Below are 17,869 nucleotides of genomic sequence, written 5' to 3'. Positions count from 1 at the left end.
TATGGCTAGAATCCAAAGAGCTACTGCAATGTGCTCCAATAGCCTGGGCCTGAATGTGGCTTTCTTTCTTTCTTGCAACAATTTAGACCTTAAATATTTAAAAGACTGCTTCTGTCCTACAACTGCTTCTGCATTCCTGATATGTTAGAGGAAGAAACCATTTGCCAATTAATATACATGGCGCTTCATTAGATGGATCATATGAATATTGTGTCTGGCCATGGGTCTGACTAAATTCAGTGATGGCTGAATGTCATCAGAGGTGGGACAAATTTGTTCTGGTTTTCTCCCTACCCTCCTCCCTGGCAATGATAATGTGGGCGCTTAAGCAATGCAATTGTGAAAACACTGATAGGGCTCTGCTCCTCTTACCCTAGAGACCGGCCTCCCATTCCTAAATTAGTATATATCCACTCTGATTTACATAACTCTGAAAGACCTCATGCAGATGATTTTTCTTCCCCACCCCTTTTTTGTTATCTGAGATGCTTTAAACTGGAAATGTTTGCAATTGAACTTGGGACCTTTCATACAAAAAGCAGCTGCTCAGCTATGGAGCTTCCCTATGCAATGTGTCAGGATGGATATATTTGCCACTATTGGGTAAACCTTCTACACCAGAAGGAGAACCTGTAGCCCTCCAGATGTTGCTGGACTTCAGTTCCCATTAGCCCCACTTTGTATAGCCAATGCTCAAGGATGATGGGAGTTGTAATCTAACAATATATGGAGGACTACAAGTTACCACCCCAGTCTAAATCAAGTCTCATCCATGACTAGGATTGTCATATATCAGGTGGCTCAAGTAATGGAGGGCTCACCCAGATTATACCATAGGGCCTAGCTGGCCATATGCTTCTGCTGATAAATGGTCTTTCGCAGGAACGTTGTTGGAAGCTCCTGGCCCCTTTCCTAGCCTCACAGCTCATTGCACAACTGAGGCACACTATCCATCACCATAAACTCACCACCTGTCTTGCATTGTTGTTTAATTAAACAACAGAGATAATTTCCAGCCCATGTTGCAATATAAATATTGTCAGACGCTTCAGCTCCATTTAACCTTAACAAGAAAATATGAATAACGAGACGGGGCATGAAATATACAGTGCAGCAAAATAATCTATACAAATATTAGCGGGTGTTTATTTTCCTCTTGGCTTCAGGGGAAGATGATGGCCTACCCCTATGGGGGAAAGCCAACAGTGTGTGTGTATGTGTGTGTGTGTAAAAATGTGTTGTATATATAAAATCCAATTTACTAAGCTGAAAAAGTAATAGACTGAGGTAGCAAACTTTCTTTGCTTTTTTAAAAAATAGTAATAGCATGAAATGATCAAAGTTGACCTCCCCAAGTTGCTTTCCACCATGGAATGTAAAGCACATCTTTGCCTCCAATCAAATGTTAGCCTTCACCAGTTGCTTTCCATTAAAACTGGGGTGGGGGACCTTTTTCCAGCCCAGGAACTGCATTTCAACAAGCCTTTTAAGTTGGGATCTATCCCAGTCTGCGTCTGTGTTAGAATTGCTTTTAATGTTTTCTTTAATAATATGTTTTAACCCTTTTTTAAAAAAAGATGTTTTTAAAGCTTTTTAAAAAAATGTTTTTAACATTGTTTTGTTTTAATGTATTTTAAGCTCTTTTTATGATGTTTTAAAGTGTTTTTAGCATTTCTGTTTGCCGCCCTGGGCTCCTGCTGGGAGGAAGGGTGGGATATAAATCAAATATTAAATAATAAATAAATAAATTCCCTCATGGACAACCTTCGGGTGGGGGATGTGGGTTTCATGTGGATGGAGCACCAGGTGTCTCTGTGCAATAAAAGTCAGAGGCTTCTACATTCAGCTACGTTCCAAACCTGTCTCTTTTATCCTCCATTTAGGCAAGCAAAATGCATGATCACAACTGAAGGACACATTCCGGCCAGGCAAATGCAATTGAGATGGGCACAGAGTAGGATCACTGGGTTGTGCTGCCAGATAATAGGGAGTTTGGACTTGAAAGGGGTGTGACCTGGAACAGTCCCGAGGGCCATACAGAAAGGCCTGGAGGGCCACTGTCAGCTCACAGGCTGGAGACTCCCCATCCCTGTGTTAAAAGAAAACCACCCCAAAAGCATCTTGAGAAATAGCTGCATGTGTTATCTTTTCGTCGCCTACTGAAGATCTTCCTCTTTCAATAAGCCTTTTAAGTAGAGACCTTATCCTAGTCTGTGTCTATGTTAGAATGGCTTTTTAATAGGTTTTAAAAGCTTTTTTAAAAAAGGTGTTTTTAAAGGTGTTTTACTTTGACATGTTTTTAAGGATGTTTTGTTGTGATATATTTGAAAGTCTGTTTTGTTGTGATATATTTGAAAGTCTGTTTTGTTGTGATATATTTGAAAGTCTGTTTTTATGATGTTTTAGAGTGTTTTTAGTGCTTTTGTTTGCCTCCCTGGGCTCCTGCTGGGAGAAAGGGTAGGATAATAATAATAATAATAATAATAATAATAATAATAATAATAATAATAATAATAATAATAATGATGATGATGATGATGATGATGATGATGATGATGATGATGATGATGATGATATGCAGAACTACAAGTTCCCCAGCCCAGTTTAAATCCAGTCTCATCCATGACTAGGAATGTCATATACCAAGTGGCTCAAGTAACAACGGCTCTTAGGTGCAGAGGGCTCACCTAAATTGTATCATAGGGCCTAGCTGGCCATACGCTAGTGGGATGACTAGTGTAAGGACTAGTGGAACAGCTGGTTGCTCTCTGGCCACAAAATGGAAGAGGTGGAGTCCCAACCTGGCATGGCTTTCCTGAATGTGGCCTCAAGCTATGTGCCCCACGCAAAGGTGGAGTGTCATTACAACCTGCCACCTGGCATGATGCCATCAGCCAGAGACTGGGTTGGGATCTTTAAGGTGGAACCCTCTTCAGTGTATGATTATTATACCTTTGTGTGGTTCACAGTGCGAGACGGAGAAGCTTCTGAAGGAGTCCTTCTTCACTGTAGCGCCCAGTTCCAAGGCATAGTATTGAAGCCGGTGCCTGACAAAGGGCGCAAGGCAAAGGGTCCTTATCCTGTGGTTCTCAGCTGAGGCAGAGCAGCTGGAATATGAGATGGAGATGACACAGCATGATAGGCAAGGAATGTCCAGAGCTGCCCAAGGGAAACCATAGACATGCAGAGCTAATGGCTTGGATGGCTGCCTTTGGATGAATACTGGGGGGAGGACAGCATTTGGGGGAAGTCTTGGGGGGATCTGGAATGTAGTCTTCATTCCTCTGTTCTGCTTCAGCATCTGGAATATCATTTTTCTTGTTGTTATTGTATTGTTATCATTGTATTATTTTTGTTATTGTATTCAGTATGTAATTTTAATATCTTATATTGTACTTTATATTTTACGGTGTATTCAGTATTTTGTATTGTATTATATCATTTTTTTTCTTTATTGTAAGCTGCTTTGAGTATTTCTGTAATAGAAAAGCAGGGTATAAATACTAAATCTGATCTGATCTAATTATAAGTTTTATTTACTTTGCATTTTTATAACAAACTACATAATTTCCACTTCTCAGACCAACACAAAAGCCAAAATACAATTAACCTTTGAAGTTTGCATGCTACTGAATTTTGTGATGCAGTTCTGCAACCAAACAGTGCGTACAATGTAGAGTGCGTATATTAGGGGAAAGTGTGCATAAAATGAATATTTTAGTGAAAATTGCATACAAAAAATGCATGATGATAGGTAGAAAGGGCTTGCAAAAATGTGCTTATTAGTTAAAATGGCATACAAAAATGTGTATATTAGGAGAAATCTGCACTGAAATGCTACATACATTTTCATGAGGATTTAAAAAAATATTAATAATTTCAAATTGCTGTGGACATGCATAGAACTGAGTTTAAGACTGGAAAAGTGAGAAACAGAGAAAAAACAAAATTGACAGATTTGTCTACCCCTAGTACGAATGAAATTCCTAGTAGGGAATTTCAATAGTCAAGAAATTAGAAGAAGGCTAGGACTGGGGAGGACAGCTATGAGAGAACTAGAAAAGGTCCTCAAATGCAAAGATGTCTCACTGAACACTAAAGTCAGGATCATTCAGACCATGGTATTTCCGATCTCTATGTATGGATGTGAAAGTTCGACAGTGAAAAAAGTGGATAAGAGAAAAATCCTCATTTGAAATGTGGTGTTGGAGGAGAGCTTTGCACATACCATGGACTGCGAAAAAGACAAATAATTGGGTGTTAGAACAAATTAAACCAGAACTGTCACTAGAAGCTAAAATGATGAAACTGAGGTTATCTTACTTTGGACACATCATGAGAAGACATGATTCACTAGAAAAGACAATAATGCTGGGAAAAACAGAAGGGAGTAGAAAAAGAGGAAGGCCAAACAAGAGATGGATGGATTCCATAAAGGAAGCCACAGACCTGAACTTCCAAGATCTGAACAGGGTGGTTCACGACAGATGCTGTTGAAGGTTGGTGATTCATAGGGTCGCCATAAGTCATAATCGACTTGAAGGTGCATAACAACAAGTAGGGATGGAAAGTTCTGCCCATTTTGGTTCTCTCAGTTTCTCATTTTTCCAATCTTAAATTCAGTTCTCTGCATTTCTGCAGCAATCTGCATTTTTTTTTTTTAAAAAAAATCCTCATGAGAATTCTTCAGCATTTTAATGCTAATTTCTACTAACAAATATATTTTGTATGCAGTTTTGTCTAATGTACACATTCTTGCAAGTAACTACTCTTAACATAATGCACATTTGTATGCTATTTTTACTAATACATTCATTTGTATGCATGCTTTCCCCTAATATATGTCTCTTTGAAAACATTCTTTGGTTGGAGAACTATATCGCAAAATTTGGATAAGTGCACATTTCGAAGGATGGCTGTGCTTTGGTTCTGATATTGTTTCGGAAAGTGCAAATTTGGTAGGTTTGAACTAAATTGAATTTCTTCCCCATCCATAACCCCTTGTAATGACTGGCTTGGTCTGGATGTGGTAGTGTGTCTTGTCTGTACCACTTCAGCTTGCAAGTTTCCACTTTCTAGTGCACACCAATTTCTAGCACTTGGAAGGAAGATGTTTTAAAAAGTGGGCAATCCCTGATGGATTCTCAGATGCCAAAGAAGTAAGAGTTCCACTTTTCAGAGGTTGAGGCTGCATTGTTTAGTTTAGTTTATTAAATTTCTGAATTGCCTTAAAAAAGATTCCGGTTTTCTTTCAGGAGTTTAAAATGCACAAAAATTAAAATAAGACAACAATACAAAGCAGTGGATTGTGTCGGATGCTAGTCCTATTCAGGGTAGACTTACTGAAGTCAATGGGCATGACTGACTTAAGTTCATAAATTTACTTTCAGAATGTAGTTTGATACAACTCACTATAAACAGTATCATAATGTCATAATCAACTTTTTAAAAAGACATGTGAACAACTGTCCCTTCCCATGAAATGCCTGAAACACAGGAGCATGTTGACCCAGCACCAAAAAAGATGACAATAGGATTCTACAGGCTGGTGAGTGGGGACACTACTGAAAAGACTCTATAGTATACTGCACAGCACACACACCCTCCCCACAACTAGGAGGAATTATGCAAAGTAAGGCAAGGACAATTTTTTTCATAATTCATGCCTGTTGCAAAATTCTTCCTTTCTCGTTAACAGAATTTAAAGTTACATTGGAGCCAAATGACGTGTTTTTCCTCCTTTAGCTTAGTACATTTGCACATCTGCTGATATTATTTTTTTCTTTCTGTTACGCTTCCCCCTCCCAGAGGATGCTTATAAAACGCAAGTGCGTATAGATGATGAACCTGCTTATTTGGACATTCTGGACACTGCTGGACAAGTGAGTAATTTCTCTGCCTGAATTGACTCGAGCTGCCACCAACAGCATGCCTAAAGCAAGCATTGATTTGGGAAGGAGGGGGGAAATCTGAAAGAATCAGGGGAAGCTTGGAACGTTTTGCAATGTGTTGGGTTGAGGCGTCAGAGAACTAGGGAAGGGGGAAAGGTCCTGTACAGTGAGATCTCTCCTTTCTCTGAAGCAGGAAGCCTTTTTCCTTGTGGGGAACATTCCAGGGGCCGCATGTTGGTAGTGGGCAGGACCAAAAGCAGAAATGGGTAGATGGATGTCTCTTGCCTTTGTGCAGTAGGCTACATTCCAGCTGTGCAAAAGTCAGAGGATTCTACACATCTGGCCTTCTCATGCCAGGCTGTCCACTGCCACACAGCATGCTTGTGAAGAAGGCAATGCAGTGGTTCTGCCACTGTAGCCTTATGTTGTAGGAATGTGTGATAGGAGTCCCAAGAAGCTTTGGAGTTCCTGTTCATTATGAGGTACTGGGGCTTCGCGAATTGCTTTAACTTTTGCTGGGGTAGGTCAAATGCCAGCAGGATCAATCTTGTAGCCAAAGGATTCAGTTTGGGAGACACCAAATACACATTTCTCATGCTTGACCTGAAGACCACTATCAGTAAAACAGTGCAGCACATCCCACACTGGTGCAAGTTCAGCAATGGATTTGCCAGCAACCAAGACATCATGAAAATATGGCGTGGCACCTGGTATTCCTTTAAGAATGTCCTCCGTTAAGCTCAGAAAAATGCCAGGGGGCCACAGAAATGCCACACTGGAGACACTTTCCTCTGAATGCTCCATGATGAGTGGTTATCGTCTGAGCATCCACAGTGGTATCATCCATAGAGGCATTAATATAGCCCAAGGGCAAATTCCAGCCAGGCAAACACACTCATAGGGGGCACTGGAGCAAGGCTGGTGAGGGATGTGGCCTTGGGACAAGAGATGCAGCCTGAGAAGTGGCATGGCCTAAGGCAGGAATCCCTAATGTGGTTCCTGTGGGCACACCTGCACCTGCAGAGGTCTTCTCTGGCATCCTTAGAATCCCCTTGTCCCCTCTGAAGTTGGTTTGACAGAAGCATTCCGTTGTAGTCAATATAATAGTTTGCAGCGCATGCTTGGTTGTGGTGTGAAACCTAAGAAGCTTTCTTATACACTGAGTCAGACTTTTGGTGCCTCTAGCTCCATGTCATCCACACTGGCCGACAGTGCCTCCCCAGGGTTTCAGAATAGGAGCCTTTCCCAGCCCTGCACCTGGAGATGCCAGGGCTTGAACTTGGGACCGTCTGCGTGCAAAGCAAATGCTGTACATCCCTTCCCTTAAAAATACAGCAAGATTCCAGCCTTCGTGGCTGTGAAGAAAGGGCAGATTGAAATCAGGACATCTCCAGGTTTTCAGGAAAGGAGTCTTTCCCCAGCTGTACCTGGAGATGACAGGGATTGAACCTGGAGCCTTCAGCACACAAAGCAGCTGCTCTGACACTGAGCTAGGGCCCTTCCCCTACTGTGTGTGAGTGTGTGTCGCCCACAACAGTTCCTCTGGTTTGCGAATGTGCCATTCACCCGCCAAACATTGATGGGAGAGCTCTGGTGCCCAGACAGAGGGGTTGGAGGGCTGCATTCAGACCCTGGGAATCAGATTCATTCTCCCCGTTCTAAAGGCTTCTCCCACCCTGACCCCTGACCCACCCTTCCTGGCTGCAGCGTTGGCTGAGCCCCTTCCAGCAGCTGGAAAACAGAGCAGCATCCTCAGAGCCGGATGCCCAAAGCCTCCAGCATCTGCCTGATAACATTAGTGGTGGCTGGGGAGGCACTCTTGGCAGCCACCACAATGCAGACAGCAACTTGTATTTTGTGATTGCATTTAGGGAGATGCGTGCAGGTAAGAAGGGGAGAGCAAGAGGCTGTAGGGGAATTCCCCCAGGCTCTTGCGGAGGGTCTGTTTCAGGGCACGGAGACTGTCTTTTGCTTTTGTTACCATTGTCTGAGGAAATGGGGCACAGAAGGTAGATCTCATTAACTCACTGGCAGGAAGCTAGGATTCTTTTTCCTTTGAAGCATCATATTCCCCGAGATTGAACATTGATAGCAGATCATTTCCTCTGCCCTGCTCTGTCTCCATAGGCTCTTGTTTATTGATGCTAATTAATGATTTGCATTCCAGTTTTCAAATATGTTATAGAACGTAAATGCATTTGATGGTTATCTTTAATGGATATCTAGGGAGCCAAGCATGTATGAAAAAAGCTAGTGTTATTGGCATAGTGATCAAGTGCAGTTTCCAAGTGGCTAAGTCCAATCTGGACACTTTTAATAGTGATGAAAAAGCCCTGTTTACACATTAAGACCATCCCGTGATTAGGGTCATAAACCATGCAGAGGGGTACAGCAGATCTTTGCTGTAAAATTCCATCCTCCAATGGGAACAAGGGCACCACAAAGTGGGTGGGGCCAGCAAGTGCATCTCCACTCTCTCATCATCATGTGACGTCTTGAGCACCTGAATATGGCTGCAGTGCAATAATGTGTTTGTGGCAGATTACTGCAATAACTTCGGAAGATACTTTGAGGGTAATGTGTACGATATTTTTGGATTTCTACTGCATAAGGCTAACCTTATGGATATTTCAAATAGTGGCAAAGTGAGGTAATATTGCGTATGCAGGGCTTTCGATGCAGCCTCCATTGTTAACGTTTCAACATATTGAAACAAACAGAGGAATAAAGTTTTGGTATATAAGACTTGAAACAGAATGAATCGACATGTTAAGAACATAACAAGGGACCTGCCAAAGGCCCATCTAATCCTGCATCACAGCAGCCAGCCAGATGTTTATGGGAATCTGACAAGTAAGGCAGGATACGAGCATAACAGCACTCTTCCCACTTGTGATTCGCAGCAACGGTTCACAGACCAGACCAGTTGCCACATCAACATTACATTCATAAGAATATAAGAAGAGACTAGCTAGATTAGGTCAAAGGCCCATCTCAGCCAACATCTTGTTCCCACAGTGGCCAGCGAGATGCCTATGAGAAGCCTGCAAACAGGACCTTCTTCCCACTTGTGATTCCCAGCAACTGCTGTTCAGAGGTATACCGCCTCTGATATAAGACGTGATACATAGCTATCATGCCTAGTGGCCACTTTGTGTTTGTCTAACCCCCTTTTAAAACCATCCATGTTGGTGGCCATCACTACTTTATATGGTAGCTAATTCCATAGTTTAACTATGCACTATGTGAAAAAGTACTTTCTTTGGTCTGTTCTGAATCTTCCAACATTCACTGGATGCCCCCCTAGTAGTCCAAAGTATGATAGCCTCAGTTTCATCATTTTAGCTTCTAGTGATAGTTCTGGTTTAATTTGTTCCAACACCCAATTATTTGTCTTTTTCACAGTCCGTGGTATGCGCAAAGCTCTCCTCTAACACCACATTTCAAATGAGTGGATTTTTCTCCTATCTGCTTTTTTCACTGTCCATCTTTCACATCCATACACAGAGATTGGAAACACCATGGTCTGAATGATCCTGACTTTGGTGTTCAGTGATACATCTTTGCATTTGAGGACCTTTTCTAGTTCTCTCATAGCTGCCCTTCCCAGTCTATACACCTCTATCATGTCTCATCTTACTCACCTTTTTTTCTAAACTAAAAAGCACCCTGTTGTAACCTTTCCTTAGAGAATTCTTAGCTCTTCAAAATAATAAAATAGTTATGAAGCTGAATGAACACCAAGTAGACACATTGTAAGCTAGACAACTACCTGAAGCACAGAAGATTCCCTCCCTCTCTTTCGACCCCTAAGAAAATGGAGAAGTTCACAGTCCCCATTGAAAAATTGTGGATGAGTGTGCATAAGTAAATATATAAATCAGCTTGCAAACCAAGCTTTTGCAGCTTTTCACGAAATTGCCTTCTGGGCAGTAATTATATTTTAATGGGACTTTTAAAACTTGTTCTTCAGAAAGCTGTAATTTCCATGAACTGTGTTTCCACCTGCTCTATTTCTGTTTGTGTTCTTCCCTTACTGAGGTCGATGATAAGTGAAAATGTCAATTCAGTGCAATGGAAATGGCCTTAACTATGTGTTGGGTGTTTATTTATTTAATACAGGCAAACCATGTCAAGAAACAGATTATTATTAAAGAATTGCATCATCATTATCATCGTCATAGAACAATCATCCACCAATTTCTTTTTTAAAAAACACATGGAGTTTTTTTTTTGGGGGGGGAGGAATCTCCACTCATTATTTAAATCTCCAACGATGGCTGAGATTAGCAACATGTTATTTTAATGGGAGTTTTATTGATACAGCATACCACTTATCACCCATTGATAGTCTGGTGATTCTAAAAGTAAAACAACAGAAGTAAATCAAATCCCTTTACAATCAATTTAAAATTAATTTTCAACAGTTTCAAAGACAGGGTGACCGGGAATGTACACTCTCATGGTGACAATTGGAGGATGTTTTTTAAGGAGCATATATTTGTTTTTATATATTTTTTAAAAAAATTCAGTTTGTTGTAGAAAAGTGGGGTGGCAGAGATAGAGATGGGGGTAAAAGATCCCACACAGAGGTGTCTGGTGCTTGTGTAACCCCTATGAACGGCCTGGTTTAGCCCCAGAGGGTTGGAGTCATTTAGTGGAGAGCTAAAGCTTCTTCTGCCGGGGAGCTGAACAATATTTCTGGGCCCTGATTTAAGGGTGATGTCCTTAAAGCTGCAGTTTATACATTTGCTATTGACGGCAGTTGTTCTGTAACTTTGGCATTCTAACTGCTTGCAAAGAAGCTACTCTGAAGTGCCCATCACCACCATGAACCACACACCTTGGCAGAGCTTGGAAAAGTTACTTTTTTGAACTACAACTCCCATCAGCCCAATGCAGTGGCCATGCTGGCTGGGGCTGATGGGAGTTGTAGTTTAAAAAAGTAACTTTTCCAAGCTCTGCACCTTGGGCCAAACCCCTTTCTGAAGTCCAGACTCACCTCATTATGGATTTATGGTCAACCATCCTACATACCAACTTTTCCCACAAAGACTTACCTTTGTGAATGGAGGCAACCAGCCATCAGTAGGGAGGACTGGCTGGTGTGTGTGCTGCCATTCAAAGAAAAAGTGTTACTGCCACTGGGGAGGGGGGAGAAATTAGATTCAGTTCTCATTTAAAGCTGAATCAATCAAATTCACACTTTCCAAAACAATATGAGAACTGAAAGGCAGCCATCCTTCAAATGTCACACTTATCCAAGTTTTGCAATGCAGTTCTCCAACCAAACAATATTTACAGAAATGCACACATTAGGGGAAAGTGTGCATAAAAATAAACATATTTGGGAAAATAGCATGAAAAAATGCAGTATGTAAGGAGACATTGCTTGCAGAAATGTGTACATTAGCAAAAACTGCATACAGAAAGGTGTTTATTGGGAGAAAATTGCACTACAAAGCTGAAGGATCTTCATGAGGATTTAACAAAACAGCTTTGCAAATTGCTGCAGAAACAGGGATAACTGAATTTAAGACTGGGAAAATGATAAATGGAGAGGACCGAAAGTGGCAGATCTTTCCATCTCCAGATGCCACTGAGGATTCTGAAAGTCCTGAGCGTAACTGAAACAGATTGTGCTGCAGCCACCGTGCAATTTTCTGGCCAACAGGGTGATCATGTGATCAGGCCACATGGTCAGCTGAGCATCAGGAGCCTGCCAGCAAACCCCACACGCAGGTCTACAGGTCGAGTGAAGCAATGGGGGAGGCAGCAGCGGCCAGTGGGGCTGCGTGGGTGGGGCTGCCTTGCACTCCTGGGATCCTAACTTTTCACATCGCTATCAGTTACCGAGAGAGAGGGCGAAGGGCAAGGCAGTGGGAAAATCAGTACAGCGTAGGAACAGTATTGGGAGCACTGGACTGGCTCTGCTGCTGGGCCACTCTGTGCTGAGGTCCCTGTTGCCTTGTCCCTTCCCTTCTTGGTAACCGGCACAGTGTTTGGAAGCCAGAAGAGCAACGCCGCCTCGCCCATGTAGCTCCTTGGGCTGCTACTGATGCAGGGGGGGGACAGTCCTTGGGTGTGGTCAGGCTGGCTAAGGAATGCTACCCTGAGCAGGATCTCAGCTATGGCTGCTGCTGCACTGAGGCCAGGAGGCTCAGCAAAGGACAACCAAGGTGGCCCAAGGACTGGAGCAACTGCCCTATGAAGAAAGGTTACAACATTTTGAATTTAGAGAAAAGGCAAGTAAGAGGGGGGAGCCCCTTGCCAGGGGTGTATATGATTGTGCATGGTGTGGAAAAAGTGGAGAGGGAGACATTTTTTCCTGTCGTAATAATAAACCATCCAGTGAAGTTGAATGTTGGAAGAATCAGGACAGACAAAAGAAAGTCCTTCTTCATGCAGCAGATAGTTAAACTATGGCATTATTTGTTCCCGCAAGAGGTAATGGTATGAATCCTCCAACTTGGGTGGCTTTAAATGAGGATGAGACAAATTCAGGGAGGATGAGGCTATCTGTGGCTACTAGCCACAATGGCTATGCTCTGCCTTTCCTGTCAGGGGCAGTAAGCCTCTGAATGCCAATTGCTGGGAATCACAGGAGGGGAGAGTTGCTGTTGCGCTCAGGTCCTGCTTGCGGGCTTCCCATAGGAACATCTGCTTGGCCACTGTGAGGACAAGATACTAGATTAGATGGGCCTTTGGCCCAACCTAGCAGGTCTCTTCTTACGTCCGCATGGGTGTGATGTTAATGTGGCAACTGGTGTGTTCTGTGAACCTTTGCTGCACACCTTACAAGTTTAGGACCTGAATCATTAAGGGAAAGGGTCCCCCTGGCTCGCCACAGAGAGCTGTTTGGTCCTTGGCCTACATTTCCATTTTACCAAAATATATCAGCAAAGATGCAGACCTTATTAAAGAAGCCAATTAAAACAGACTTACAACCTCCCATTCTTTTATTTCAAATATAGATTTCCCCCCCTTTTCTTTTTAGTCTCTTTGCAGTTTCTAGTTATGATGGATTTTCATTTTCTTCCATTGTTAGAAACCAGATAATGGCTAATGAGAAGGTATCATTGCAGCAGCATGCTATTATTGGAATTGTGGGAGGATGCTAATGTAATGCTTCTCGGGAAAAAGGAAAACACACACACACACACTTTGCTATAGTTCTATATTATGGAGATCATGGGGATTTGTTGTTGTTGCTTCAGTTTCATTGCTCATTTACATATCGGAGCCCTGTCTGATATGCCTGGATTCTGTAGGAGCACAGAAAAACGGCCTTAGAATGGGATAATCTCAACATTTCCTGAGGTTCTTTGTTTTTCTTTCAGAGAAGCAAGCCTCTAGTCCTTATTGCTCCAAATACATGCTGCGGGCATTGTTTACTGAAATCTCAGAAAACAGGAGGTAGGATTCATTTTGGGTTAGACCCAGAGTTTGGAAAAGTTATTTTTTTGAACTACAACTCCAATCAGCCCAATCCAGTGGCCATGCTGGCTGGAGCTGATGGGAGTTGTAGTTTAAAAAAGTAACTTTTCCAAGCTCTGGTTAGACCAGCCTTTCCCAACTAGTGGGCCACCAGGTGTTGCTGGACCACAACTCCCATCAGCCTCAGCCAGCATTGCCAATGGTCAGGAAAGATGGGGATTGTGGTCCAACAACATCTGGTGGCCCACTAGTTGGGAAAGGCTGGGTTAGACCATTGGTCCACTTAGCTCAGCATTGCCTACAATGACTGGTGGTGCCTCTCCAGATCACCGGGGCTATCCAGATAGAGATGATCTATCCAGAGATGCCATGGTTTGAATCAAGGCCCTTTTGTATGCAAATCATATGATCTGTCACTGAACTAAACCCCTCCAATTATATTGATTTATTCTTCTCCTTATCTGCTAGCCCCTACCCCATCAGGAAACATTCCCCAGGTTGCTTCATTGAGCCTTATAGACTGCATTCCCCTATATCCTCCAACTGGTGTGGTTATCTGTGGAATTGTTTGCAGCGAGAAACCTCACTCGTTCTGTGTAACCTACACCTGGAGACAGAAATGTTGGCCACCGTGAATGTTCATTCTCTTCAGTGGATTGAGGTTCTCAAGACCTGCCTGACTTTGTCTCACTACTGCAGAATAGAAAGACTGGTGCTTCTGATTCCCAGAATATTGTTGCTTTTATATTTCGTTTTAAAGTTTCTTGTTATTTCTGCTTTTATTTTATAAGTCACATTGGGACACTTTGGAGTGAAAAGTGACTAATGTATTGTAGTATTTGGGGGGAGGGGGAATGCCAACATTTTTATAACGTACTGTTATAGAGTTCTAACTGAATTCTGGATTCTGTTTTTCCTTATATCCTGACACTGAGGAAAATCCTCCCCCTGCATCATTAAGTCATTTGCATAGCTGTGCCTCTGAATGAGGGGGGAGGAGCAGTCAGTCTGACCACACCCCAAGTCAGCCCTCCTGATGCTTCTGCGCATCAGCTGACCTGGTTATGTAATCATGCTCCTGTAGGTTAGCCAATCACCTGGCTTTGTCGCTTGACACTCCAGGCAGCTAATTCCACACTGCCTCTCTTTCTCTCCTGTCTGTCTTTCACCCAAAAGCAATCTCTGGGCTTCCTCTCCTTCTCCTTGCCCCCAAATCCCCCCTCTCTCTTTCTCCTCTAGCTCCAAGTGTGTTGCTTTGCTTTCCATCCCCAGGAGTTAAAGGCAACCATTTACTTGTATGAGAGAAATGACAAAGGACACTATCGAGATGTGAGCCAAAGTTGTTCACTTCCCCTTGTTATCTTGGCTAATGAATTAAGCTCGCTGTTACCTGCACACCCCTGTGCCTTATACTGAGCCAGACCATTGGTCCTTGCAGCTCAGTACCAGAGCTTGGAAAAGTTACTTTTTTGAACTACAACTCCCATCAGCCCAATCTAGTGGCCATGCTGGCTGGGGCTGATGGGAATTGTAGTTTAAAAAAGTAACTTTTCCAAGCTCTGCTCAGTACTGCCCACACTGGCTGTCAGAGACTCTCTGGGGCAGCCTTTCCCAGATGTTGCTGGACTACAGTTCCCATAATTCCTGACCATTGGCCATGCTCGCTGGTGTTGATGGGAATGGTAGTCTAGCAACATCTGGGGACCCAAAGGTTGGGAAAGGCTGCTCTGGGGTTTCAGATGGGTACATTCCCTGTTGGGAATTGAACCTGGGACCTTCTTCGTGCCAAGCAGGTGCCCTATCACTGAGCTATGGCTCTTCCCAGTGGCTTCCTCGTGAGATCTAGTGGAGATGCCAGGGACTTAACCTGGGACCTTCTGTATGCAAAGCAGATGCTCTACCACTGAGCTACAGCCCTCTCCTGGATTCTGGTTCTTGGTCACACCAGAGTGTGTTGGGATGTTGGCAAACTCAATGAAATGTTGGAATCTTACTTTCTTATATACTGTAGATACCTTATTCAGAAAGGTGTGGGTGTGTCTGTCTGTCTTGGGCAAAGTGAGATGGGTTCGCTACGTATAAAAAAAGCTATCACCTTCACACTCATCAGGATCTTTCTTCTTCCTCCTCCTCCTCCTCCTTCCTGCTCTTTCCTAAAACATAATGGCTGAGCTATTAATTCTTTCTCTTTATCATTAATGATGCATTTTGTGATTTAAGGTGAAAATCCATTTTATACGATCCTGCATGCAGATGAGAGGAGAGCACATAGTTTATAGTATGTAATAAACCAAATGAAGCTGGATTTTTTTTTTTTTACTTTATTTTTCTTTAAAGGAGAGTTAGCAGTAAATCTTGCTTCAGTGACTGCATCAACGAGAAAATGATGAAGGTGTTTCTCCTTAAGGAAAAAGCCATTAGCATTAATATCAAAGACAAAATTTTGCCAAGCAGGACACTGTTGCACAGAGCTGTTTTACTGCAAGTGGAATCACTGTCCCTTCTGTTTAAGGGGCAAAACCAGATGTAAAGTTTGAGGAATTCAATATTTGCACATTTCTAGGAGGAATGGCTTGATCTGCACTTACTGCAGTAATGTGGCACTTTCCACATCTTCAAAAGTTGTGATTCCCGCAGAGCTTGGAAAAGTTACTTTTTTGAACTACAACTCCCATCAGCCCCAGACAGCATGGCCACTAGATTGGGCTGATGGGAGTTGTAGTTCAAAAAAGTAACTTTTCCAAACTCTGATTCCCAGTTTGAACATATCAAGATACACATTTAAATATGTGTTTCAAGATAAACTACACTTTTAGATACTTATTAAATATTTACAACAATTGTAGATTTGAGAGTGTTGAAGAAGCTGAGAGCAATGCCATCAGGAGTCTAGACCAAGAGACTAGCCTCCTAGCAGGGGCACCCAAGGCAGAATGGTCAAAGCTGAGACACCAGACTAAGATGTATCCAAACTCAGAGAAAGGCAATGGTAAACCACCTCTGAATACCTCTTACCATGAAAACCCTATGAACAGAGTTTGTTGCTGATTCATAGGGTCGCCATAAGTCGTAATCAGCTTGAAGACATGTAACAACAGTAGGCTAGTTTCTTCACACACACAGCCTTCTCTATCCTCTATTGTGGCAAGCAAGAACCATTGTCAGAGTTCAAGAACACAGACAAAAATCCCCAACGAGTGGGCAAGCCTGGGCTGGTGAGGGGTGCATCTCAGGAGGTTATGTGGCCTGGGAGAGTCTTGAAGGCCATGGTTGCCCCTGGGCCTAAGGTTACAATTTCTGCCCTGGGCTCCTACTGGGAGGAAGGGCGGGATATAAATCTAATAAATAAAAGCAAAAATAAATGATTTTTTTCTTTAAAAAAGGCAGCTTAATGTGGAAATGAAATAGAATGGAATTATGAGTTAAAAACATATAAATGTGACATGGGCAAGGCACAGGTACTGTAGATTCACCTGTCCCTATCCAGATTAACGTTGCAGCCCTATTCACAATTACTTGGGAGTAACTCCCATTGAACTCTATGGGATTTCCCTTTGAGCCAATGAGCATAGGAACAGGCTGCTCCCAGGAGGGAGATCGATTTTGAAAACTGGAATGAAAACAGTGCATCTTAAAATTGGGAGTGATCCCAAGGAGATTGTAGGAGAGTTGCCTGCCTGCCTGCTCTTCCCTTGGAAACATCCTGTGTCCACTTCTTCAGTCTTCAAACCCAGGAACAGATGGCATGAAGCTCCATGTGTCCTGGATATACGACCTGCCGTCGGCTGTCTTCATCCTCTTCCCCGCTTTGCTCTCTCCCTTTGCAAACTTTGTTAAGAGGAAGAAAACTGAGAAAACTGAAACGATGTTTGCCGACTGGTGCTATTTCTGCCTTGCTTGCCCTGGCAACCAGCAGCCCACAAGTATCCAGCTGTTTCACACCGATGGAGTCTGTGTATAAACATGCCAGGGCAGATTCTACCTTTACTACCTTCTGGTTGAATAAAAAGAACCTTCGTGTGTCCTCTGGATGCACGGCCGCAGCACCATCATCTTCAAAGTACCACATCACTGATAGGTTAAAGGTCTACTTTGCGTCTGATTGCACAATATGTGACCTTCAGACCAACCACGTGTCAGGGTCTGCCAGGAACTTGCAGTGGAAACTCTGACATGGTGCAAACACATCAGTGGGAGCCCCAGAATAGCTCTGCTGGGGTGTTTGCATCACTTCCCTTCATCTCTACCTCCCAGTAAGCAGCAGCAATGGAACCAACCAGAGCTGAGGTGAGGGGCGCTGATCCACCATGCTGTCTGCTACTGGGCACCACATTGGCTACCCTTGATCTACACTGACTTGTAGCAGCTCTCCAAGGTTTCAGACAGGGGACATTGCCAGCTTTATCTAGAGATGCCAGGGATTGAACCTGGTGCCTTCTGCATGCAAAGCAGATAGTACCTGCTTCCTATAGGGTAGCACGTACTTCCACGTCTGTTTTAAGATGGAGGAGCAAGCCTGAAGCAGCTGTTTCTGCTCTGCT

At 43.0% G+C, this 17,869-nt stretch overlaps 1 protein-coding gene across 1 annotated transcript in view; it reads left to right on the top strand.

Moving 5' to 3' along the window:
* Nucleotides 1-17,869, top strand: part of RIT2 (Ras like without CAAX 2) — a 217,253-nt gene that overhangs the window by 89,036 nt on the left and 110,348 nt on the right. Inside the window, exon 3 of the mRNA XM_061607402.1 lies at nt 5,809-5,882. Coding sequence (XP_061463386.1) covers nt 5,809-5,882 — 74 coding nt within the window. The remainder of the gene's footprint in view (nt 1-5,808; nt 5,883-17,869) is intronic.

This window comes from Rhineura floridana, chromosome 1, assembly GCF_030035675.1.
Source record: "Rhineura floridana isolate rRhiFlo1 chromosome 1, rRhiFlo1.hap2, whole genome shotgun sequence".
Taxonomy (NCBI): domain Eukaryota; kingdom Metazoa; phylum Chordata; class Lepidosauria; order Squamata; family Rhineuridae; genus Rhineura; species Rhineura floridana.
This window is presented reverse-complemented; position numbering and strand designations above follow the sequence as displayed.